The 25,924-nt window shown below is 49.7% G+C and overlaps 1 protein-coding gene across 2 annotated transcripts; it reads left to right on the top strand.

Annotated features, from left to right (window-relative positions):
- Window positions 1-954: 954 nt before the first annotated feature.
- Window positions 955-25,298, top strand: PABPC1L (poly(A) binding protein cytoplasmic 1 like). Of its 2 annotated transcripts, XM_027558467.1 has the most exons (15): window positions 1,458-1,767; window positions 4,391-4,584; window positions 9,571-9,686; window positions 11,231-11,370; window positions 11,524-11,618; window positions 13,963-14,100; window positions 14,401-14,496; window positions 18,912-19,178; window positions 20,077-20,161; window positions 20,793-20,921; window positions 21,468-21,574; window positions 22,593-22,686; window positions 24,120-24,250; window positions 24,677-24,754; window positions 25,116-25,298. In XM_027558467.1, the coding sequence occupies exons 1-14, from the start codon at window positions 1,575-1,577 to the stop codon at window positions 24,746-24,748; spliced, it is 1,857 nt and encodes a 618-aa protein (XP_027414268.1). In that variant the 5' UTR covers window positions 1,458-1,574; the 3' UTR covers window positions 24,749-24,754; window positions 25,116-25,298. The 2 variants fall into 2 exon arrangements, 1 of the variants encoding a protein (XP_027414268.1); XR_003513978.1 differs by lacking the exons at window positions 24,120-24,250; window positions 24,677-24,754; window positions 25,116-25,298 and having other exon boundaries at window positions 955-1,767; window positions 18,970-19,178; window positions 22,593-22,676.
- The last annotated feature ends 626 nt before the right edge of the window (window positions 25,299-25,924 follow it).

Here is a 25,924-nt window from a genome sequence, read left to right as displayed (position 1 = left end):
TGATTTGGTGATACGGATTATTACTTTGCATCCTACTCATACACCACCACCACTTACTTGTTTTAAAACCCTGAGATGTAACCAAACAAGATGGTAGCAGAAGTCCTAGTCACCTCCAAGCTTGTACAGGCTCTGTTATCTGCCCTAACATTATGTAAGATAGCCTGCAGCATTGAGTTTCCTCATGGGGTTTGCCCCAGTCTCAGAACATCCACATTGGGAATTCCTGGCAGTCCAATGGTTAGGACTGGGCGTTTTCACTCACTGCACCTAGGTTTGCTTCCTGATCAGGAAACTAACATCCTGCAAGCCACGGGCATGCAGCCAAAAAGATGAAAACATCCACATTCCCACAAGGATGGAGGAGGGGGTCAAGACAGGAAGATAATTTAAGCCCAAGTTAGAACTGGTTGATGCTTGGTAGTGTAGGTGGGGCAGCCAAGACTCACTCCTGCCCCTGGTTCTCAAGCTGTTTCACTTGTCACACCCAACCAAAGGTCAGTGGGAACCCACCTGTTTTACTGAAGCAGGCAACAGGAGAGGCTCAGGGGAAGTATCATTTCAAGGTAGGTTGGACCAATATTTTCAAAAAGGATTCCACACCACAGATGCAAACGAAGGCAGACAGAAGGGTCTTGGTGCTTAGTTTGGGACCACCACCATGACCTTGTTCTGTCAGGTCCTTACAGTTTCCACAGAGGCTGGACTTCGTGAACCTTCGGGGTGGAGCACAGGTGGGTTGGTTTCGCTGAGAGATGATCAGGGAATGTCCCACATAAGGCTCTTGGCAGAACAACTCCGGTCAAGAAGGACCTTAAGAGTGTTCCGGAATTCTCACATGGAGCCTTCAGTCCCAAATCACCAAGCCGGGGTCGGGGGTGGGGGAGGGTTTCCCTGGCCGTCCAGTAGTTAAGAACCCCCTGTGCTCCAGTGCACCCGGCATGGGTTTGATACCTGGCCAGGGAACTAAGATCCCCATCCTGTGCCGTGGGGTGCGGGCGCAAAAGCAAATCACCAAGAGGGTTCCAGATGGCTGAGACTAAACCCAGGCTGTCTTGATGAGAGAAAGCCTGCTTTCAGGAGGATAGGTCCACATTTTGAAACGGCATCCTGCAGGGAATTCTCCCGTTTGTGTGTAAAACGCACAGAGCACGCGGTCGCCTTGCATCCTTGTGTAGAGGGAATCCTCTAAATTTCAGAGAGAGAGGAAACGGGTGAAGAAGGACAAAGACGTGATGGGGATCAAAACCCAGGTGTCTTGCCGTAGAGTGCCGCCCTCTCCGCGCCGCTGGCGCCGGCCCGGAGCCCTACCCGGGGCCAGGTGAGGGCTCTCCCCGCTTCCTGTCGCGGGGGCCGAGATGCCCGCCACCTGGGGCTTCTAGAAGGCTGAGGGGGGGAATCCCAGCTGCGGGGGCGGGACCCGAGCGCGCTGGCGATTGGCTCGGGACGGCGGGGGCGGTCAAGGCCGGGGGCGGACAGGGGTGGGAAGAGCGCCGCCGCCCCGCGCGCCCCCGCTGCCGCGTCCCACCCGGGTGAGCACACGCGGGCGCCGAGCGCGGGGCCGCGCGCCCAACATGAACGCCAGCGGCCCGGGCTACCCGCTCGCCTCGCTCTACGTGGGCGATCTGCACCCGGACGTGACCGAGGCCATGCTCTACGAGAAGTTCTCGCCCGCTGGCCCCATCCTGTCCATCCGCGTGTGCCGCGACGTGGCCACGCGCCGCTCGTTGGGTTACGCCTACATCAACTTCCAGCAGCCCGCGGACGGTGAGCCCCCGAGGGAGAGGTGGAGCCGCGGGTGCGGGGGGTGGGGTGGTGGTGATGGACAGACAGACTGTATCCCAGCCACCAGCGCTCTTTCATCTCTGGCTACTCCCGCACCTTCCATTTTGCAGCCAGGAAAACTAAGATCCAGAGTTGCAGGAGAAGGGCCCTGAGATAGGAACTAGCAATTAGTGTGCCCGGAGATCAGCCCTGGGATTTCTTCGGAAGGAATGATGGTAAAGCTGAAACTCCAGTACTTTGGCCACCTCATGCGAAGAGTTGACTCACTGGAAAGGACTCTGATGCTGGGAGGGATTGGGGGCAGGAGGAGAGGGGGACGACAGAGGATGAGATGGCTGGATGGCATCAACTCGATGGACGTGAGTCTGGGTGAACTCCGGGAGTTGGTGATGGACAGGGAGGCCTGGCGTGCTGCGATTCATGGGGTCGCAAAGAGTGGGACACGACTGAGCAACTGAACTGAACTGACTGTTTCACTGGTGCTCCGTCTTCCGGAAGAGAGGTGATGCTGCTGAGTGAAAACAGCCAAGGGCTTTGGGGTCAGCCAGACCTGGGATTGGAAGGCCAGCAACGGTGCGATCTTGAGCAAATGAGTCATTCTGAGGTTCAGTTACCTGTCTGCAAAATGGGAGTGTCACCTGCCTTGTAGAGTGATTGGGAGAAAAGCAATGCACACCAGCCAGTGAGGAAGATGCCCCGGAAGGCACAGGTGATGGTGCGTGGGGCAGCTAGGAGTGCTCGGCCTCGGTCTGCGGCCTTTTCTGACAGCAGATCTCGAGGTCTGTCTGCATCAGGCACCTCCACTTTGGGGAACCCCAAAAAGCTGCCTCCCCTCTGGAGTCCACAGCCCATTTCTCAGAACTGATAGGATCGATCAGAGCTTGCCAGCTGGGTATGTCTTGACTTCTGTTCAGAGCCGAGAGGAGAAAAATTAAGAGCGCTGGGTTTTGTTGGAGCTCTGCCATGAGAGTGTGAGCTTGAGCAAGTCGTCACACTTGGCTCCTCTTTTTCTGTAAAATGGAACTAAGGCTTGTTCCCGAGGAGCATGGAGGGAATGGGGATTGTGTCTAGGAAGTAGTTCCAGTGTCATGTGGTACATTGTAAGCCCTCGGTAAGTGCAAATCTAAGAAAAATCCTGGTAACTATAGCATGTGTAAGGTAACTCTAGCAGGTGTGAGACTCTGGAGAAGTAACCAGAAGAGGCCTGTCCCAGCCAAGTCCACAAGGGGGCGCCTTTACTCTGAGGCTCCTGGGAGGCTGGGGAGGTTCCCGCCTCTGGGAGTTTGCTGGGGAGGTTTGGCTGGTTTCCCAGCAGGTGACTGAGTCGGATTCCAGGGAGATTTCCCCTCTGCTCTGCTTCACCCAGCCACTGCCTCTTGCTGTCTTCCGCCAAGTCCTGTACAACCTGATTTAATAGAATGGGAAATTGAGCTCCAGACAGGAGAAGGAGTTTACTCCTGGCTGTTTATGGCAGGACTAGATGGAAAACCCAGACTTCTCCAAACTTGTCCACTGAGTATTCCTCAGTTCCCCTCCATGCCTCTGAAACCTGAAGTGTCCCTGTAGCTGGGGACAACACGCCACCTGGCAGGACGATGGGCATATGCTGTTGTGCTTAGACATACTACTGTTTACCACATACCTATTTGAGCTAGGCACAAGGCGCTTTGCACAGGTTATTTAATTTTTAACACGAAAAAAAATGATTGATTTATTTATTTGGCTGCACCTGGTCTTTATTGCAACATGCGGGATCTCTTAGTTGCAGCATGCAAACTCTTAATTGCAGCATGTGGGATCTAGTTCCCTGACTAGGGGTGGAACTCGGGCCCCCTGCATTTGGGAACGTGGAGTCTTAGTCACTTGACCACCAGGGTAGTCCCACACCTTATTTAATTTTCAGTCTGTCTGACAAGCTGGAGGTGGGTGATATTCTCTCCCTTTGTTAGATGTAGAAAGTGTGTTAGTCAATCAGTTGTGTCCGATTCTTTATGACCCTGTGGGCTGTAGCCCACCGGGCTCTGTCCATGGAGTTCTCCAGGCAAGAATACTGGAGAGAGTTGCCATGCTCTTCTCCAGGGCATCTTTCCAACCCAGGGAATGAACCTGAGTCCCCTGTATTGCAGTGGATTCTTTACCCACTGAGCCACCAGGGAAGTCCTTGAGTAGTATAATCATCACCACTTCTTTCCAAGTGTAGAAATGGACTCAGAGATGTGATGTTCACTTTCCCGAAAGCCATCCTCTTTGGGATCAAATCTCAACTCTGCTGGCCAGCACCTCTGAGCTTCACTTTCCTCAAACTCCTGCCACCCTTGTCATAGGGACCCTTTTGATCATTTCCCCTTCTGAGCCTCAGTTTGTCTTTTTATAAAATGGGGGTAGAAACTCATGCTCATTTCACTATGATAAAAGAGTTGAAGGAGAGCCTACCTGGAAGCCACACACATGAATTCTATTTATTCTTCTTGAGCCTTCAAGCTCTTATCTCGAGTGAGACCCAGCCAGTGGCTCATTTATTGATCGGCTCAGCTCCCAATTAAGTTGTTGAGGGCTCAGGGAAAGAAAATGCCCTTAATTAGCTCCTTTCTCTCCTCCTGTCCAGCGGAGCGGGCACTGGACACCATGAACTTTGAGGTGATCAAAGGCCAGCCCATCCGCATCATGTGGTCCCAGCGAGACCCAGGACTTCGTAAGTCAGGTGTGGGCAACATCTTCATCAAGAACCTGGAGGACTCCATTGATAACAAGGCCTTGTACGACACCTTCTCCACCTTTGGGAACATCCTGTCTTGTAAGGTGGGTGTGCCTGTTGCAGCGGGGGGGCAGGTGGTTCTGGGTTAGACACCTGAATGATGGGAAAGGATTAGCAAGCAGCACCTCACTTTACACTTTACAAGGTCTTATCAGTAAAGTTCCAGGTTCAGCTAGCACCTGAATGATAGTCGTTCTCAGTTTTATCTTCACAGAACTATTTAGTGGTCACCTATGGATTGGCTAACTATTGCCGAATAACCACCTCAATATAGCAGGTGTCAATAGCAACCATTTATTTTGCTCATAATTCTGCCATTAGTGGTTTGGGCTGAGTTCAGCTGGGCAGTTCTTCTCCTCTTAGCTGGATCCTTTGTGTGCCCACTGAGAGCTGGATGGCTCTGCTTCTGGGAGTGAGTGGTTGTCAGTTGGACTGTCCTGGCTTTCCTTCCTGTGAGCTTTCATCCTCCAGCAGGCTCGCTCAGGCTGTTCTCATGGCAGTAGTAGGGTCTCAGCAGGTGGAGAGCGGAAGCTCGCCAGGCCTCTCGAGACCTAGCCTTAGAACTAGCACTGTCATTTCATTGCGTTCTACTGGCCAAAGTAAGTCATGAGAACAACCCAAATTCAGAATGAGAGGGCAGGAGACATCACAGGACAGAACAGGTAGATGCAAGAAGGCCCTTAATCGGGGCCATGATGGCAGTGGACAGCATGTTAGTAGCATTTCTCTTATGATGGAATGGAAATTTCCTAAGAATAGGGATCTTGTTCACCACTGTCTCCCAGTCCCTAAATGGGATATGGAAACATAGTAGGTGCTCAATAAATATTTGTTGAACTAATGGCTGTATTATCATTTGGAAAGGAATGTGGGCATTTCTCTGACTTATAGTTGAGGGTCAGGGGGCCATACAGCTGGCTGGTCTGTCCTGACAGGCCTAACCCTGGGTGTTTTTGCCCTCTGATTTTATGAGGATGGTTGGTCAGTTACCTTGCAGCCTTTGGTATGTCCAGCCTTCTGGGGAGGTGGCCGGGGGAAGGGGGAGTGATGGCGCCCCTGTGTGTTAGAACTCTTCCTTGACTCCTACTGTGTGACAGGCACAGTCCTGAAGTTCTCAAGTGAGGACTTACCCTCTTTCTGTGAGTGAGGGGGTATTCTCGTGACTCAGAGGGGCACACAGACTGGAGGAGGTGCATTAGCTGCTAAAGGCGCTCCATGATGGAAAGAGCTGTTTCCTACCTCTGAGGATCAGTGGAAGGGGAAGTCGTAACTGTGTGCTAAGTTCCTACAATAAGAATAGCAGATTTTCCCAGTACTTTGCGTGTGCAGATCTTCTGCATATATGTCCTCATTGAATTTCCTACAGTGGCCTCTTAAGATGTAAATAGGAGGATCTCTGAGTTACCGTGGAGGGCAGAGAGGCTCAGAATTGGGATCACTTATTCCCAGTTATATGTTACGGGGGTGGGAAGTAAGTGGCTAAGCCAGGATCTGAAGCAGTGGGTTTGCCAGCTTAGTTGAAGCTAACTTAACAGGGATGAGTATGTCTGTCCTCATCATTGAGGGCTTGAGGCTCCCTTTGGGTCACTGAGGATTGGAACGAAAGCTCTGTGTGACTTGGGCAAGTCTTTGCAGGCCTAACGAAGCCCTGTTGGGGGCCTGGTTAGGTACAAAGCATTCAATGTGGTCCATTAGCCTGAGTGTTTGCCTTCATATTTTATGAGGATGGCTGGTCAGTTACCCTACCCAAGACCTTGGCATATCCAGGCTTCTGTGGAGATGGCGAGGGCAGGAGAGAGATTGGGAGTGATGGCACCCTCTGAGTTAGAACTCTGTCTTGCATGCTCTCAGCCTGTTGGGAGGAAATGGTGAGACTTTTAGCAACAGCAGGAAATTGAGCTCTGAGGGAGATGCATTGGGATCCAGGGAGACAAAGGCCCAGGAAGGACAGTGCCCTGAATGGCTGAGGAAAGGTTTGTGAGGCGTGGTGGGACTCCCCTTGATCTGGAGCCAGGATCCCCAAGTGCAGACGTCAGCCAAGCCTACCAAGCAGAGAGGCAATGTAACATAGTTGGTTAGACCTTGGACTTTGGGACCAAGAGTCCTGGGTTCAGATCCTGCCTCTTCCACTTTCTGGCTGTATGGCCTTGGGCTGGTTGTTTAAGCTCTCCATACCTCAGTTTCCTCTAAAAGGGGACAATGACAAAATCTACCTCGTTAGGGTGGTGGTGAATGTATTGGTTGGCCAAAAGTTTCATTTGTGCATTTCCATAACATCTTACAGATCCCCTTGAATGAAATTTTTGGCCACCCAGTGTTAACTCAGGTAATTTTCACAACACAGGTAGCCCTTGAAAGAGTAGTGGACTTCCCATTAAGCATATGTCAAAGTGTTACTTGCTCTTTTGTGTCCAACTCTTTGCAACCCCATGGACTGTAGCCCACCAGGCTCCTCTTTCCATAGGATTTCCCAGGCAAGAATACTGGAGTGGGTTGCCATGCCCTCCTCCAGGAGATCTTCCCAACCCAGGGATTGAACTAGGCTCTTCTGCATTGCAGGCAGGCTCTTTACCGCTAAGCCAATGGGGAAGCCCATTAAGCATCTACAAGAATCAAATAATTATTTCTGCTGGCTGGCTGACCTTGGAGAAGTCATTTATTCCCATTTTCTCCAATCAGGCATTTGAGACTCAGAGGATAAGAATTGCCTGGGAGGGTTCTTATGACAAATATATCAGTATGGGATGCCCTTAGCAGGTGTTTGGCTCGGAGTGGGGCTCAGTCAGTGTGATTAAATATGAATGGCAGAGCTGGGCTTGAGTTGAACGTGGAGGGGCCCTACTTGGGGCTTGGAGGGGTGTGTGTTGGTTATGGATTTGGAAGCAGGACTTGTGCAGCGCCAATTGGAGAGCCTCAGTTGTCAGGTTGGTGTAGTTCTGTGGATTGTAGGAGCTGCTGGGGTTATTCCCAGAGAGACATGGTCACAGTTAAGCCCAGAAAGAAACTGGGTTGGGAAACTGGGATGGTGGTCGAGGTAGAAAAGTGTCACTTTGCTGAGTGGGGGCAGTCCCCTCAGTGAGGGGAGCCAGGGACCCCATGACACAGTCACTAGGGGTCTTAGTGCAAATTCAGCCAGAGGAAGGGGGACTCTATGAACCCAAGATCTTTCCTGTTCTTGAGGTCTCTCCTAACTTGAGAGGGGAGCCTTACAGAATGGGAGTAGGATGTTTGTGGATCTTTTCAATATTTGAAACAAGTCTGCTGTTGAAATAACTAATTGGTAAATGTTTTTTGAAAATATTTATTTGGCTGCAATTTTTGTTGAAGCATATGAACTCTTAGTTGTGGCATATGGATAGGATCTAGTTCCTTGACCAGGGATCAAACCCAGGCCCCCTGCACTGGGAGCATAGAGTCTTAGCCACTGGACCACCAGGGAAGTCCCATTAATTGCTACAGTGTAAACAATGTGGAAAGAAAGAAAAAAGATTCTATCACTTTCAACTCTAGTTCCCCAAAATAGTAATTCTTAACAGTTTTGTGTGTCTGTTTAAAAATTTCTTTGCCAAGGTATGGAAGCAACCTAAGTGTCCATCAACAGATGAGTGGATAAAGATGATGTGGTTTATATATGCAATGGAATACTACTCAGCCATAAAAAAGAATGAAATTTTGCCACTTTGCAGGAATGTGGATAGATGTGGAAGGCATTATTCCAAGTGAAATAAGTCAGGAAAAAACAAATACTGTATGATATCATTTATATGTGGAATCTAAAAAATACAACAGATGAGTGAATATAATTAAAAAGAAGAAGCAGCCTCACAGATATAGAGAACAAACTAGTGCTTGCCAGTGGGGAGAGGAGGAGGGACAGAATAGAGGTGGGGGGGCGGTGGGAGGTACAAAGTGTTGGGTGTAGGCTTGCTCAGGGGTGTATTGTATAATACACAGAATATAACCAATATTTTGTAATCACTGTAAATGGAAAGTAACCTTTAAAAATTATATACAAATAAAAATATAGCCATCCCACACTTTCCCTCCTTTCTTTCCTTCCTTCTTTTATCTTTCCCCTCTCTGTCACTTTTCCATTCTTTCTCTCTCTCTTTGTCTCTCTCACTGTTCAAATGGTTTCCACTACATATGTATTTCTTGTGTTAGCAGAAACTTAAATGTTATAAAAAATGCCAAAAAAAAAATGTTCTCAAATGTGTAGATGCCCACTTGAATCCAAGTGGACTCAGTTTTTTCCCCGCAGGTAACAATATACCTTACAGGTAACTCTGCCAGCCATGAAATCTCTTCAACTATGCATACAGCAGACCAAGATGTGTTATTTACTTAACCAGTCTTCTCTCTTCTGTCTCTCTTTTTTTTTGGTCTGCCAATAAATAGTTTATTTAAAACAGATCAGCATTAATAAAATGTACAAATTAAATGTATAAATATTAGAAACAGTGTATCATTATTATTTTACTATATGCCAGTGACAGTGAAGTGAGGTGGTTCAAGTCTCAGTTTTGGTATTCACTAGCTGTACAACCTGGAGCAAGTTATGAAGCCTCTGTTTCATTTCATTTATCTGTAATAGGGGTTAATAACTTCTACCTCATAGTGTTATAACAGGGATGAAAGAAGTTAATTTCACACAAGCAGCATTTGGGACGCCAGTCTCCTCTTGATGGACACTTGGGTTGTTTCACGATGCAGCAAGGGAGGGCAAGTGACTTGAATCTAATCCTTTTATCCATCGCGTTAGGAAGATCATTGAAAGCTGGTCTGTGGTATAGACAAGACCTGTGTTCAATCTGAGGATTCTGTCCGTCTTTACTGTGTGATCTTAAGCAAACACATTGACCTCTCTGAGCTTTCATTTCCCATCTGTAAAATAGGGCTGTTGCGTGACATAGGGTTGTCTTGACAGGCAGGGAGCCAGCACTCAGATATTAGTCATTTATCACGATCGTCATTCTTTTCTACGGGAACCTCCTGCTGGACGCTCTGTGTCCTGTTTCCCTGTGGTGCAGGTGGTGTGTGATGAGCACGGCTCCCGCGGCTTTGGCTTTGTGCATTTTGAGACCCACGAGGCTGCGCAGAATGCCATCAGCACCATGAACGGAATGCTGCTGAATGACCGCAAAGTGTGAGTGAGGAGGTGGGGGGCGTGGGGTCAGGGCTAAAGGAGCAGAATCATGGTACCACCAGCCTGGGACCAGTCCTACTGCTGCCAGCTAACGGACACTGGACACGGAGCCGCTGTGGTCTTACTGGCAGTGGTACCTCACATGAGCTGCTCAATCTCCTGGGGACTCGCTTTCCTCAAGTAAAACATGGGGCTGCTGACATGTGTTGGACGGTGATTCTGAATAGTAAATGAGGAGATGCTTTGGAGATTCCAGCTAATGGCCAAGTCATCCATGGACTCAGTGATCTGTTTCTTTTTCCAGCCTTCTCAGTATGGCTGTGCACTTTATTAAACCTTCTGCATCCTGGGATTTGGAGACAGGAAGGAAGGTTGGCATACACTTAGCCTGCCACTTTCATATGTTTAAGTTTGGCGTCTTTCCCACTTTACACATGGAAAATTGAGTCACAGGTGCTGGAAAGAATCTGCTCTGGTAATTCTCACTTAGTTCTGGTTTTTTTTTTTTTGGCTGTGCCGAGTCTTAGTTGCAGCATATGGGATCTAGTTCCCTGACCAGGGATCAAACCCAGCCCCTTGCATTGGGAGTGTGGTGTCTTAGCCACTTGACCACAAGGGAATTCCGCCCTAATTCTGGTTCTGCTCATCAGATGCCCCAGCCCTAAGCCTGAGGCTGAGCAGTGGAGGAGACTTTGAGCTGGGAAATGCCCAGGGTCATTTTGTCCAGAGTTTCTCTCTCAGTAAACCTGAACTTGGGTGGGCTTTTCCTGAATCTCCAGAAGCGTGTTTCTATTTTTGGCAGGTTCAGTTTGCCTGTTTTCCTGTTACTCCGTTTCCTTCAATTTTTGTTGCCAGCTGTAACTATCTTGTGCTAAATATCTTATAGGTACCTCAAGTTTTTTTATCCTTTATTTGTTTTCCTTAATCTAGGATAGTTTCTTAGATTTTATGTTTATGTGGACTTGGAAATTACAATTTTTAAACTTCATATTACATTTAAATTATTTCAGGGCCCCCACCCCCACTCTGCCACCTGCCCCAGCGACACTGGGATAAATTGCATCTGGTTCTCTCACAACCAGCGCACCCAATACATGTTAAATGAATAAGCAAATCCCTCTGATGTGAGTTTGACCCCCAGTTTATTGGAATGACCATTGAGGCTCAGAGAGGTTAGTAACTTGCCGGGGGTCACACAGCTTGGCAACTACCAAGTGAGGACTCAAGCCCTTTTCTGTGTGACTCCCAACTTTGTGCTCTTGTGTCTTGGGCGCTCAGCTGCCTCATGTGCAATAGGAGATCCAGTGCACTTGTCACAAGAGGAAAGTCATCTGAACCTTACTCTGGGACATAGAGTCTTGGCTGTTGGAGGTGGTTGGGTCTTGGAGTATTGTCCTGCCCAGTCCCCAGATGAGGAGTACAGAGGCCCTAAGGCCGGCGGCAATTGATTCAAGTGACCCAGGCCTGCTGGGCGGGCTGGAGCAGGAATGGGGGTGGTTGATGGCAGCCGTAGGCAGCTGCCTACCCTGTCGGTATGTCCACAGCTTCGTGGGCCACTTCAAGTCCCGACGGGAGCGGGAGGTGGAGCTGGGCGCTCGGGCCATGGAGTTCACCAACATCTACGTGAAGAACCTCCACGTGGACGTGGATGAGCAGCGCCTGCAGGACCTCTTCTCCCAGTTTGGTGGGCGAGTTTCCCAAGGGAGTTGAGGATCACTTCTACTCCCAGCTCAGGCTGTGGGGAGGGCCCCCTGGGGCTTCCAGAAGGCTTTGGGGGAGGGTGGGGGACATCTCGAGGCTTCCTTGACACCCCTTTGAGCCGAGTTGCCCTTCCCAGGGAAGATGCTGAGTGTCAAGGTGATGAGGGATGACAGTGGCCACTCCCGCGGCTTTGGCTTTGTCAACTTCGAGAAGCATGAGGAAGCCCAGAAGGTAGGAGCATCCCCATGGCCCTGTTTCATGGAGGAGGTGCGGAGCCAGGCCTGGGAACAAGGGAGATTAGGAGCAGAGGGCTCCAGCTGCCCATGGAGGAAAAAGTCCCTTCCCAGATTGGGTCCACAGGAGCCAGGGCCCTTCATGCCTGTGGTGAAGGCAGATAGCTTCTACCTCCTCTGGTTGCTTCCATACCCTGAGGTTGGCTGGCTTTTCACAGAATCTTACTACACGGGAGCTAGTAGGGGCCTTTGAGACAGCCATTGTTTTGGCCCTGCACATGGCATGTGGGATCTTAGTTCCCTGATCAGGGATCTAACCCTCACTCCCTGCAGTGGAAGCACTGAGTCTTAACCACTGGATCACCAGGGAAGTCCCAGCCATTACCCTCTTCTTGATTTGATGGTGGGATTGAGGCCAGGGAGGGGCAGTGCCATGTTATTCTTTGCTTCCAAGCCTTTGCAAAGTTTTCTCAAAACTTCCCCTCCCGTATTCTTTAGACCAGTGCTGTCCACTGGAAATATAACATGGGCCATGTGTGCAGTTCAAAACTGTCCAACAGCCACGCTAGCAAGGATAAAGACACTCCTGTAATTTTAATAATATATTTCGTTATTCAAATGATCACTTCAATGTGATATAACAGTGATACAATGGATTGTGATACAAAATTTGTATTGATAACACTGAAATTTTTACATTGTTTTTTTTTGTACCAATTCTTTGAAATATGGTGCCTTTAGCACATGTCAGTTCAGATGCCATATTTCAAGTATTCAGGCGCTGCATGTGACAAGTGACTGCCATGTTGGACAGTATAACTGTAGATTATTGACAGGTCTCAGCTTATACTTTTCCCTCCTCAGGAAGCCACCTCTTCCTGTCCTCAATGCTTCTGATGAGGTGTCCCTCCTGTCTGTCTCCATCTTTAGCACAGATTCTCCTTCGATAGAACTGAGGGCAGGGACTGGGTCTTGTGTCACTGTTAAATCTCTAGTATCACTGGTAGGTACTAGGTACATATATCCTGACCTAGGGAAAGGTTCAAGGTCACACAATGAGTAACAAAGGGTTAATGTCCTATTTTGCCTCCCACCATGAAGCTGGTTCCATGGCTGCTGCCCCATTAGCTCACTGGTCATGGAAGAGCTCAGCCTATGGTGGGATCCTGGGCCCATCTTGAGAGCAGCTGCTCCTCACTGAGCATGAACCACGGGCCAGGCACTGCCTGGTTTTTCATATGCTCTACTGTAATTATCAGGATCCAGTAAGTTGTAGCTAAGAAGACAGATCATTGGAGTTAGAACCAATTCTTTCTATGAAGTTTTGTCCTTAAGTAAAGGGCTCCTTTGAAAACTAAGTTTTTGTGTGCCCTTGAACAAGTCCCGTCCTTTATGTAGACTTTGATTGTCCCAACTATAAAATGATAGGTTGGAGTAGATGGATGAAGCTGGCAGGGGGAACAGTAGTCTCCAAGGTCTTAGGTAATGACCTGAGACTAATGTAGACAGTCAGTTCTTGGGGGCCCAGTGTTTTTACATATATTTACCTTCATCTGCATGTTTAGGTAGAGAAGCAAGTCATCATCATGTGAAAGTATTTACTAATGAACTGACCACTTAAAAATTCAGTTCCTTCCAAACATTTCTCCTCCCTAACACCAGTGTCTAATCTACATCTTTGAGTCAATACACATATGGGTCTGCCTTTTGCAGATTTTTGCAGATGAATTAATGCAGACTCAGTTCATTATGAATGGGTTGCAGAAAGACATTGTACCTCTTACAGAAGGTGTAGGATTTCATGGAATCAAAACCACTGACAGTTTGGGATCTGGCAGGCTTAGGTCAGTTAACTGAAGAAAAATCAACAAGGGTTAAGAAGTCAATGCTTCTAATCTAAAGCCTTCATAGTTAGCAAAAAGGGTTCTCTTTGCTGTGAAACCCCAACATGAAGGCTGTGGATGATGGTATCACACCATTTTGAAAGAATGATGCTTGTTGCTTTGTTCAAGTGATCAGTGTGTAGTTATACTTGGAAGCTAAATATTGAGTATGGGAAACGTTGCAAATTAAAATTTCACCTTTCAAAGTAAAGCTCAAAGCAATTAAAAAAAAATATCTACAGTTTACTCTGAAATTTTGTCCCATGCTTTTTAAAAAAATGGATTCATTTTAAATGGCCTTGATCCTGCCTGGTACCAGTTACTCTCAGCTAACGAGGCTGGCCTGGCTTGCAGGTGGCGCCCCCTGGACCCAGGAGATGGGACTGGAGGCCAGGTTAAGGCCAAGGGCTCATGAGAGTGGTTACCAATGAGGTAACTGGCTGCCTCTTCTCTGCACAGGCTGTGGTGAACATGAACGGGAGGGAGGTGAGCGGGCGGCTGCTCTACGTGGGCCGGGCCCAGAAGCGGGTGGAGCGGCAGAATGAGCTGAAGCGCAGGTTCGAGCAGATGAAGCAGGACCGGCTGACCCGTTACCAGGTGAGGGTCAGGCTTCCTAGGGCAGCTGCTTCGATGTGACAGTGTGTGTGCCGCCCGGAATCTGGCTCCCACCCCCAGCAGTCCCACTTCCGGAAACTTGGCTTTGGGGATGGGGTGAGGGGGAAGGGGTTGCAGCTTCAAGGTGCTGGGCTGGCTGAGTGATGGGTGGGGTGCCGGGGCGCTGCCTGCTGGAACTGCAGGCTTGGTGGGTGGAGCCCTATAAGCCCCTCCTTCCATCCCAAGGCATTCTGGGACTTGGAGGGGAAGAGGCGTGTCTAGCAGGTATCCTTTTCCTTCTAGGGCGTGAACTTGTATGTGAAGAACCTGGATGACTCCATAGATGATGAGAAACTGAGGAAAGAGTTCTCTCCCTATGGAGTGATCACCAGTGCCAAGGTCAGGGCCCGGGGCTCCCACAGAGGATCCGTAGCCTTCCCTCCCATCTTCACTGGCCTTGAACACCCCACCCCCACCCTGCCTTGTGGCTTTCAGGGAGTTGGTAGTGCTATGCTGCTCCTGTTGGAGTGGGAACTGGGTCTGACCCCACTGAAGCTTGTTTATCTGCATCTTATCTGGACTGGAGGGGAAGAGGGTAGAAATATAGTCCCACTCACACAGCTGGACTTATTGGGGTTCACTGTAACCTAGGTTCATTCAACAAGCATTTATTGAGTGCCTACTGTATGCCAGATACCAGAAATTTATGCCTCGGAATTTCCATTGACTTCTGTTGTCTGGCCCTGGCCTGTGATATAACCTCTTTCTGGGCCTCAGTTTACCCATACGGAAAATGAAAGAGTTGGCCTACATCATTCTTTGCTCATTATTTATTGAGCACCTGCTGTGTGCTCAGCTCTCTTAGCATCAGAGATGTGATGTTGGCTCTGTGACCTTGAGCAGGTGTCTTTCTAGCCTCTTCTGTAAGATGAGGGTGATGGGCTCCCTGGATGGTTCTGAACCCTGGCTTCTCATTAAAATCCCTTGGAGAACTCTAATGTAGACACCCAAGTTAGAGAACCTGAATGTAGATCTCTGGGCATCTTAATTTTAAAAGCTCCGCAGATTTAAAAAAATATTTATTTGGCTGTCTCAAATCTTAGTTGTGGCGTGTGGGTCTTTGTGGTGCACAGATTCTGTAGTTATGGCATGCAGGCTCAGTTGTGCAGTTGGCAGGCTTCGTTGCCCCAAGGAATGTAGAATCTTAGATCCCTGACCAAGAATCGAACCTGTGTCACTGGCATTGCAAGGTGGATTCTTAACCACTAGATCACCAGGGAAGTCCCTCCCCAGATTATTTTTAAAAAGAAAGACACAGTGATCATTCATTCCATACTTGAGCACCTGCTGTTTTGCCAGGCCCTGTGGGGAGCACACAGGAATAAGTCAGATGTAGTCCTTGCTCTTGAGTAGCTTATAGTCTTGTGGGGAAGTCAGATGCATCACTAACTCAAGTCAACTATACGGTGTGGTGGGGGTGAGGTCAGTATAGGAGTCAGAGTTGTGGTAGCTTAACAGAACAGGAAGGAGGACTTCCTGTAAGAAGTGGCAGTGGCAGCAGCATTTGCCTTGGCTGTGAAGAGGTAGGGAGCTGCAGGTGGGAATGAAGAACTTTCCAAACAGATCAGTGTGGGTGAGGGCCTTGGGACCTGCACACGTAGTGTGATAGTTGGGTTCTTAGGAAGTGGTCTAGAAGTTCTTTTGCCTGTTGAACTCTTTTTAAATGTTCTTCAGGGAACCTGGTATTTGGGGACAAGGTTCTAACAGTTTTTGAGTTAAGGACCTTTTCTCAAAAAAAAAAGTGATAGAAAGCTATGGGACATGTGAATTAAACACCAGTAACTCTGATTCAATTGAACAATTGGTAAGCTGATAAATTTGATTTGTATAAAGCTCTGGTCCCTCTTTCATGGCAAATGCATACTTTATATAGTATTGTGGTTGGAAGCTGGGATTTTAAAGTTAATCAGAACTAGGTCTAAATCCCAGTCCTAGCATTAACTAGTTATAGAGCCTGGAGGAAGCCATTTGGTTTACTTACTCATCTGTAAAATACGGGGGTCATACTACCTACTTTGAGAGGTGTCCTAAGAACTAAAAGGCCTGCAGGTGGAGCACCTGCCCTCCATAGGTAGTGAAATCATGACCTAATTGTTTACACATCTTTCATATAACTTCAGGAGGCTCACTGAACTCCTTGAGGAACTCTTGAATTGAAGGGAATTGTTAAAATCTGGGTTGCTTAGAGATGGGGCACACTGGGGTGATTATCTTGTTATAAAATGGGAATTTTATATAATCTTACATAGACTTATATAATTTATTTTCTATTTTATAAAATAGTGCTTGAAAATGAGATGATAGAGCTCTGCATAAGTATTCATCATATAATTTTCTCTCTTTTTAAAACTACCTAATAGGAGTTCTTATTAACTTGTTAAAACACTATTTTTGTGCCAAGAAAATTTGGCTGTCTGATAAAGCTTATGGACCCCTTCTGAAGATATTTTTAAATGCTTGAAAGAAAATTCATAGGATTACAAAAAACAGCTGTATTGAAATATATTTGTTAAAATACTAAGGTGACAGCAGTAGGTACTTCTTTAGTAATGCCTCAAGCTATAAGATCTAAAAAAAACCAAATAAGATCTGGGGAAATTCCTTGGCTGTCCAGTGGTTAGGACTCTGCGCTGTCACTGCTGAGAGCCCAGGTTCAATCACTGGTCGGGGAGCCAAGATTCCCACAAGCCACGTGGCATGGCCAAAAGAAAAACAATTGTAAGACTTGTGAACTGGCAATGAGCCTAAAAGATCAAGGTCAGCAATAATTAATGTGATAGGAAAATATTCCTCTTGACGAAGTCTGCACAGCTAATGCTACTTTATTTTTTCTTTGCCTATATTCAGAATAGAAGGAAATGCTAATGTGAAAATACACCATTTTTTTCCCCATCGAAGTTCACAGACCCCTAGATTTCTATCAAGTGATCTTTCTGAGGGGATCTGTGAACGCTCAGGTCAAGGCCTTGTATGAATGGGTAGCAAAGTGCAGTTGAAAGTCACTGATGTTAGGGTGTGGGCTCTAATAGAGCAGATTTACAATGTTCTCAGCTCAGGTCCTCAAGGAGTCGGGCCAGTGTCTCAACCCTAAAAAAAAAAAATCAGGAATCGTAAATGCAATATGGATTGAATCTTGGGAGAGAGAAATGTTAGAAAGGCCAGTGAAATCTGAATGAAATCTGTGGTTCAGTTAATAGCATTGTAGATAATAATTCATAGTATTGTCCCAATCAGTTGATATTGTAGTTTTGTCCCCATGTTTACATGGTACATTTGTCAAGCTAGGTGAAAGGTATGTATGTAAGTCTGTACTGTTTTTGCAGCTTTTCTATAAATCTGAAGTCCTTCCACAATAGAAAAGTTGTTTTTTTTTTTTTTTTTAAATATCACCTTTATGACTGATATGAACCAGGTTGGAAAAGTGGCTTCTTTTTTCTTTTTAAATATGTATTTATTTGACTGCTCAAGGTCTTAGTTGTGGCATTCAGGATCTAGTTCCCTGACTAGGGATTGAACCTGGGCCCCTAGAATTGGGAGCACAGAGTCTTAGCCAGTGAACCAGCAGGGAAGTCCCAGAAAGGTTACTTTAATAGTTTGAAAAAAAAGACTAAGAACCTCTTCCTGAGATTTCCAAAGAACTTGGCTCATGCCTTGCCAAGGCAGTGGAGGTTTTCCAGCACTGTGCATTGGGTTTGAGTTGTGGCTAATGTGTGACCCGCTGGCTGGGTGACCATGGACAAGTTATTCTTTTTTTTTTTTCATAATAGGTTTTTGTTTCTATTGCAAAGAAAATCAACATGATAAAGCACCAAAAATACAATTCAAATTATTTTCGTGTTCAATACAAATCCCTTTAATGGAGTCTCTAGAAACTACAGCTCTTAAGAGCATCTTACTTTGTCCATAATTCACAAATGAACTAAAGAACTATATGGGTAGTTTAATGAAACCCAGGGAGTAGTTGAAATACAGATTTTTCATCACAGTGACGCCCACCAAAAGGTTTAAGATAGTAGCCTTGCTGAGGAACCCTGCCCCTAAATTTTAACCTGTCCCAAACTATTGAACCACTTCATTATAGCCTTGCTGATGAAGGCAGAAATAGTAACAATTTAAAGCAGCTTTCCATCACTACTTAAGAAAATCTTTTTTAAAATATTTATTTATTTATTTGACTGTTTTGGGTCTTAGTTGCAGAGCGTGGGCTCTCTAGTTGTGGCTTCTGTGGTTGCAGCTCATGGGCTTAGTACCTCTGAGGCATGTGAGAATCTTAGTTCCCTGACCAGGGATTGAACCCACATCACCTGCATTGTGTGGTGGATTCTTTACCCACTGGACCACCAGGAAAGTCCCAGGAAAATCTTTAGGAGGAAAATTTAGAGGTCAAAATGAACTCTGAAATGCACCTATTCTCACTAACTCTGGGGAATGGTCTAGTAACTGAGGATCAGCCCCCAGGTAGCAGGTGAGCTGGTCTTGGACAAGTCATTCTGAGCCTCACTTCCATCACCTGTAAAGTGGGAGTGGCCATGCCTCCCCGCTCAGGTGGCTCTGCCTGTCAAATGAGAAGGCCTGTCAAGCATCTGGCATGCGGTGGGCCTCAGTAAATTTAAGGGTGAGAGGACCTCCATCAATTGCAACTTCTGGGTGCCCTCTGCACCAGGGCAGCCTCCTCCCCAGGGGAGGGAGGGGAGCTTGACCCCAGGATTCTTCCTTCTTCACCCCCAGCAGCCCTTGTCTTGTCTTGCTTTTAGGTGATGACAGAGGGTGGCCACAGCAAAGGGTTTGGCTTTGTGTGTTTTTCCTCTCCAGAAGAGGCGACCAAGGCCGTGACAGAGATGAACGGGCGCATCGTGGGCACCAAGCCACTGTACGTGGCGCTGGCCCAGCGCAAGGAAGAGCGGAAGGCCATCCTGACCAACCAGTACATGCAGCGCCTCTCCACCATGCGGGCCCTGGGTGGCCCCATCCTGGGCTCCTTCCAGCAGCCTGCCAGCTACTTCCTGCCCGCTGTGCCCCAGGTGACTGCCTGCCCACCCCCCTTCCGGGACGGCCAGGGAGAGCAGGCAGATCCCAGATTTGCAGGCAGAGAGGGATTCCCAGGGTGCTTCTGCTGGAAACTCACTCAGCAGGTGGCCGTGGTCACCCCATCTCTGAAAGGGGTAATAGTGTGTCCAACAGTGCTTCCTGATCTAGGAGAGATTTGTGAATATAGTGCAGAGAAAGACACTCTGTGGTCAAATACTGGGTTGGCCAAAAAGTTCATTAGGGTTTTTCCATGCTCTGTGATGGAAAAACCTGAACAAACTTTTTGGCCAACCCAATACATTGGGAAAAGATTGCATTAAGCCAGACAAGCCTAGATTTCTTTACCGTGTACCTTCTTCTACCCTACTATGCCAGCAGGCACCGTGACTTTCCCAAACTGGCAGGATTTACAGATTCTCCCAACTGAGGTGGTCATTTTTGAGGGCTGTCTGCTAACATCTCTCCTGATATCCTGAGGGGTCTTGTTTGGGGAAGGAGCTTGTGTAACCTGGAGGGGTGGGAAGATGTCTGTAGGAAGATGAATGGCTCAGAGAATGGGAACATTCCTTCCCCTTTGTGGTTACTTAAGCTGGCATGAGGGACAGTGGGATGTGTCACCATTTTATCCAGGTCACTGGGCTAGTACCACAGATCAGCAGAGCAAGGACTGAGCCTGAGATCTTGCCCTGAAGGGCTCAGGGCTAACGGACCTCCTGAGATGGGAAGCAGGAGCCTTCACCCCAACTTTCTGGGTATTTGCTGACCGGTCCCCTGAAAGGCAGACTGGCATTCCTGCAGTGGTGTCCTTGAGGGATGCAGTTGCTCACCTCTCCCCCTGCGCCCCCTGCTGCTGCCACCCCCCTTCACTCTAGGTCTTTCTCTCCTACACAGCCTCCAGCTCAGGCTCCCTACTATGGCTCTGGCCCACCCATCCAGCCTGCCCCCAGGTGGACGGCCCAGCCACCCAGACCGTCATGTGAGTGACCCAGCCCCTCCCCCTCGTGCCCCACCCCCGGGGGGGCAGCATGTGTTAAAGATGTGGACTTGGGGGTCAAGCCTGGCTCTGCTGCTTCCTAATCATTTGGGTGGGTGACGTCTCCCCTCTGAGCCTTGGTTTCCTCTTGTGAACATGAGCCTGAGTGAGATGAGTGTAAAACACCAAGGACAGGGCTGTGTGTGTGTAGAAGACACGCACACAGGAGCTGTTACCTTCAGTGAGCTCCAAAGGCTCTCTGGACTGGTGGTGGTGAAAGTTCCTGCAAAGCTGAGAAAACGAAACTCCACTGGCAGTACTGTTGAGGATGGTCCTTCTCTTCAGAGGGAAGTTCACCCTGACCTGAAGCTGACTTTGGGGGGCCAGGGTGTGTGGTCCTGATACCTATGCCTCTTGGGGTCCCGGGTAGACAGAAGTCGGGTTGGCTTTGTAATTGCAGATTTCCATCCCCCTCCCCTGGAGGTCTGGGTCTCCGGTGAATTCCCTCCCTCCTTTGTCTGCCATTCATGTTCACCTTGCCACCCGCTTCCTCACCTTGGAACTGTCAGGGTGCAGTGTGTCCCTCTGATTTTCCCCCTCCACTAAACTTTCTCCATGTTCCCCGTGCCACAAGCCGCTTACCCACCCGGGGCCTCGGTGGTCCGGCCAGCAGCCATGTCTCGGCGCCCCTTGACCCCCGTTGGAAGCTCCAGGCAGGTCTCCACCCACGTGCCACACCTGGTGCCCCACACCCAGCGAGTGGGTGAGTGTGGGCAGGGCCAAGAGGAACCGAATGGAGGGCAGGTGGGGGGGCAAGGGCTTGCTGCTGGGGTTGATGCTGGTGGGGAGTCAGAACCGGCCTCCACGGTGACCCTGCCGCTGGCCCCCTTGGAGGGCAGTGCTGGCACTGGAGACCTTGCACAGTAGTCAGTGGTAGTCAGCATGGGCTTCGGGGTCCTACAGACCTAGTTCTGGGGCTGACTCACTCTGATCTTGCCTGCTGCTGTACCTTGTATCCTCTTCCCTAAAATCCCGGTGAAAACAGTATGCCTGCTGTGTTATGTGAGTGAATGCAGTCATATCTGCAGGGGCTCAGCACCAGATCTGAATCTTAAGTACCTCAGCAGCTGTGAACAGGGGCATAGGTGCTGGCTATAAGGCCAGCATCTGTTCCTTCACCTGGCAGATGTTTGCACATCTGTGTGTTGACCCTTTACGCCGTTTAGGGAATTCAGTGTGAATGCTGGTTTTGAGCTGTTAGGCTTTTGAGTTGCTGTTGGGCCTTATCATCCCTACTTATTTCTTCCAGCCAACATTGGTACCCAGACCACAGGACCCAGTATGACGGGATGCTCTACCCCTAGCAGGCCTCTCCTGACACACACATACTCCACGCCAGCACACCGCACTGACAGGGTGAGGCTGGCCCAGCTGCCCTCTTAGTTTGGGCTCCAGGGGTGCCTGGCTCAGAACCTCCTCTAAGGTGTTGCTGGTCTCTGGGCCTTGGTTTTCTTTCTTTTCTTGGCTTGTAAAGTTTCATTTATTAATGTGTACCATCAGAAGAGATATTCCGCCCTCCCCCCCCCCCCCGCATCCCACCCTTACTAACAGAAAGGGAAAAAAGGCTAGGATCACATTTTGTTTGTTCATCACAAGCTGCTTTGCCTGGGTTATTACCAGAATTAACTTGGGTTTCCTTAGTATTTACGTGGTGAGCAGCGAGAATGTGATCAGTCTGCAGAACGGAACTGAAAACATCTTCTGTAATTAAAAGACTGTGTGTTTATCTCCCTGCCCCCTAAAAAAGTCTCCAAGTCAGCATTTTCATATCCTGTCTAGAATTTCTGTGTATATACTTCAAAGTATTTCCTGCAGAATGAACAAAAGTAGGCTTTAGAGAGCAAAACTATTTTAAAGTTACCAAGATGTGAAAAGTGAAAGTTGAGTCTGACTCTCTGCAGTGACATGGACTATATTCCCCAGGGTCCTCTGTCCATGGAATTCTCCAGGCAAGAATACTGGAGTGGGTTTCCCTTTTCTCCTGGGGATCTTCCTGACCCACAGATCAAACCCAGGTCTCCCACATTGCAGTCAGATTCTTTACCAGGGAAAGCCCACCAAGAATGGGTCAGAAATCATGCTGGGGACGAAGCCATAAAGCTACCTGATTAAAAAGTGCCTGTCTGGCACCAGTGGTCAGTAGTACGTAGCTTCACTTGGCCACATGCATCGGTTCCTGGCACCACAGAACACATCTGTATTAGAACGTCACTTTGTCTTCTAGTCCACCATGCCCGCCCCCCGCCCCCGATTGTCTGTATCTTGCCCCCTGCTCCCCCTCCTCCAGAGACTTCCTTGGAGGCCTGTGCTCACCCGCTGGGGGTAGCTTTGCCCACCTGTGTGGTTAAGGGATGTGTCCTCGTGCCATGTGCAGGTCCAGGAGCCCGCTGTGCACGTCCCCGGACAGGAGCCCCTGACCGCGTCCATGCTGGCTGCAGCACCGCTGCACGAGCAGAAGCAGATGATCGGTGAGTGGCTGTTTCCCCTACCCTGGAGCAGGAGGGGGGTGCACCACCAGCTGACTCACCAGCTGGAGGTCAGATGTGGAGACCAGGTCCCCAGCCTCAAGCTGACCCACCTGCTGGGTGACCTTGTCCAAAGTGCCTTTACTTCCCAGGCTCCTGTTCATCTTCAAACACTGGTCAGACCAGGCAGTCCGAGATTTCTTCCAGCCTCGCTGTTCAGTGACTTTGACTCCGGCTGGGAGAAACCCCAGATGTGGGGAGATGGGTGAGGGGAGCTCGAGGGGGTAGGAGGAGGAGCAGGAGGGTAGGGTCTTGGGTTTCTGCCAGCAGATGCCTGTAGGGTGGGTGCTGTGGTTCCACACACCCCTCCTGTCGGGAAGAGGCTGTCACCACGTTTCATCAGTCACCCAGCGCCCACTGCTGGGAGGCAGGATATAAACATGCACTGGGGAAATACACGGTCCCCCACACCTGAACTCCTGCGCACGCATCTCCTTCCCGGTGTCTGGCAGGCCCTGCTGAAGGGTTAGGGTTAGGGTTAATTAAAAGAATGAATGAATGAACGAGCTCGCCATGGTCTCCAGGCTCTCTTCACCAAGACCTCCAGGCTCTTCTCTGAAGGCCCCCAATGCCGTCAGCCCATCGTTTACCCAGCTCACTGGGGCTTCTGTCACTTTCCTACCCACCCCTCAAAGAAAAACTGTAAATGGGCTTCATGGAGGGGGAAGGCTCTGTGGGCAGTGCCCTGGAGACTCCTTCACTCTCCTCGTGGGAGAAGCCCTCCCGCCCCCACTAATGGCACCTAGCGCCCTGTTCTGGCTACACCCTCCACGCATCGCCACCAGCACGAGGCCCCATCCCTGGAAGTGCCCGCTGGTGGAAGGTGAATTTATCTTGTGTGTTTGGCTCCACCATCCCTCCAAAAAATCAAGTTCCACATTATTGTATCCTGTCTAGAATTCCATGTGATCCTTCAAATGACTTCTTGCCCAATGAACAAGAGTAGTTTGGTTTTTTTCCCTGCCATACCATGAGGCATGTGAGATCTTAGTGCCCCGAGCAGGGATCAAACCCTGCCCCCTGCATTGGAAGCACAGAGTCTTAACCACTGGAGTGCAAGGGAAATCCAGCAAGAGTAGTCTTTAAACTGCAATCAAGGCTGTGCCAGATCACCTATGCAGTATAACGTATAATGTCAAATTTGATTCTTCAAACCAGCCTCCAAGGTGGGGCTTGCTGTGCTCACTTTACACTTGGGGAAGAGGCTCCTAAGAAGGTTCAGTGACACACCTGGAGGAAGCCGTCCTGGGGCGGAAACCTGAAATGCCTCTCTGTTCAGTTCCACGATATACACCGCCCCCCTCCCGCCCCCTGCCCCAGGGATGCCCGGCTTTCCACCAGGTCTGTGCCTAAGCCTCAGAGGCTGTTCTATACAGGTGAGCGTCTCTTCCCCCTTGTCTACAACGTCCACGCCCACTTGGCCGGCAAGATCACGGGCATGCTGCTGGAGATTGACAACTCGGAGCTGCTGCTCATGCTGGAGTCCCCAGAGTCCCTCAACGCCAAGGTGGGCTGGAGCCTGGGGGCAGTGGGGAGGCCTGAGGGTGGAGGAGGGTTACGGAGCCAGGCGTCTGCTGCTGGGACAGAGGAGGTGGGTTTTCTTGCTAATATCTGCTGGAGGTAGGGGTTGGGGAGAGCCTGGTAAAGGGCCTGCGGCTTCAGCCCCTCCCATTCTCTGCAGCTCCGTAGGCAGGACTGTGTAACAGGAAGCTGTGTTCTGACCCAGCCTAGGGGAAGGATTCCCCCGCTCTCTGGCTAGGGTAGAAGGTGGCCGTGGGGGGTTTCTGTCATGGGAGCTGGTGAGCAGTCAGATGGCAGCTCTGCAGCAATGCTGGGGAGGTGGGGGCTGGAGGCGGGGGAGGAGAGGCTGTCTCAGGACCCTGCTGGGGCTGCTGCACTAACCCCCACCCCCACCCCGCCATGTACCCTACAGGTAGAAGAGGCTCTGGCAGTGCTGCAGGCCCACCAGGCCACGGAGCACATGCAAGGAGTGAACCTGTGCTGAGACCAGGTGGGTGGGAGGGGGCGGGAGAAGGGTGAGCTGAGCCCAGAAGCTCTAAGGAACAGGGCAGGGACATGCAGACTCCCTGAGAACCCTGTGGTGTCACTGGCTTATCTCGGAGATAACCCGAGGAGGCGTTCAGGGGAAGTAGTGAGGATGAGAGGCGAGGAGGACAGACTGTGATGGGAACTGGTGTGGACTCTGGTGCCCAGTGGAGGGGTGGTTCTCTCACTGGCTGCCCACCGTGGGGCCCAGCTCAGAACAGGCTGGCCTTGTCCTGGGGCCCGCCTGGTGGTGCTTGGGCTAGTCTGCATCCTTACTTTAAGACTGCCGTGCTTGTTTTACAAACATCTTATCTTTTCATCCCCAGAAAATGGAATCCTCACTCCCTTGGCCGAGAAACAGTGTTTCCTGCTCTTGTCTCTAAGGCCCTGTGAGCCGCGACTTCCCAATTGGGGTGTATCTGTACTTGGGCTTTTTGTGGAGTGGAAGGCTGGTCACCCGGCCAACCTCTTGCCTGTTGCTTTATGTATTAAAAGTGCTGCAAACTTCACCTTGTCTCTCAGGAAGCCTTGTGTCAGGGAGGTGGGCAGGGCAGAGGGTAGCCTTGGTTGGTGGGGCTCTGGCTGTAGGGAACAGAAGCCTAGACGTGTGGTGATGTACACAGAGCGCCTGCCAACTGTGCACCTGACAGCAGAGGTGCCAGGGACTGAGCCGGGCCACCTGCCGACGGTGCTTCGGGGTGCTGACAGTTACCACAGGGCACTGGAGCGCCACACGTGGGACATGCCTGGGGGTTCTGGACGCCTGGCTTGAGCAGCCTGCAGGGCGGAACACTCTGGAAGCACCAGCTGCTTCTTTGCTCTGGGCTGGCTGGTTAAGGGGCTGCGTGGCAACTCTACTCCTGGAGAAAGGCCTCAGGGTGCCCTCCCAGGCTGTTGGTTGATGCTGCTGTAATGTTTATGCTCCAATGTTTTCATGAGGAAATCAAGATACTTGACTTCTATGAGGACCTCGAGAAGGGAAAGTCACTTGTGACCAGATGTTACCACCGAGCCTGCCTAAAATTAGGCGAAGAGTCAGGCCCGCTTAAGAGGCAGGGAGAAAAGGGGGGTGCAGCTTCCCGATTTGAAATGGTCCCTGGGCCAGGCCCACAGAGTTGCTGTGACTCAAATCCGC

The sequence above is a fragment of the Bos indicus x Bos taurus genome, chromosome 13, assembly GCF_003369695.1.
Source record: "Bos indicus x Bos taurus breed Angus x Brahman F1 hybrid chromosome 13, Bos_hybrid_MaternalHap_v2.0, whole genome shotgun sequence".
NCBI lineage: Eukaryota > Metazoa > Chordata > Mammalia > Artiodactyla > Bovidae > Bos > Bos indicus x Bos taurus.
This window is presented reverse-complemented; position numbering and strand designations above follow the sequence as displayed.

Coding starts and splice junctions, on each gene's coding strand:
- PABPC1L (XM_027558467.1), top strand. CDS start 1,575: ATGAACGCCAGCGGCCCGGGCTACCCGCTCGCCTCGCTCTACGTGGGC. Junction 14,101..14,400: donor ACCGGCTGACCCGTTACCAG/GTGAGGGTCAGG, acceptor TTTTCCTTCTAG/GGCGTGAACTTGTATGTGAA. Junction 20,922..21,467: donor GCCCCACACCCAGCGAGTGG/GTGAGTGTGGGC, acceptor TATTTCTTCCAG/CCAACATTGGTACCCAGACC.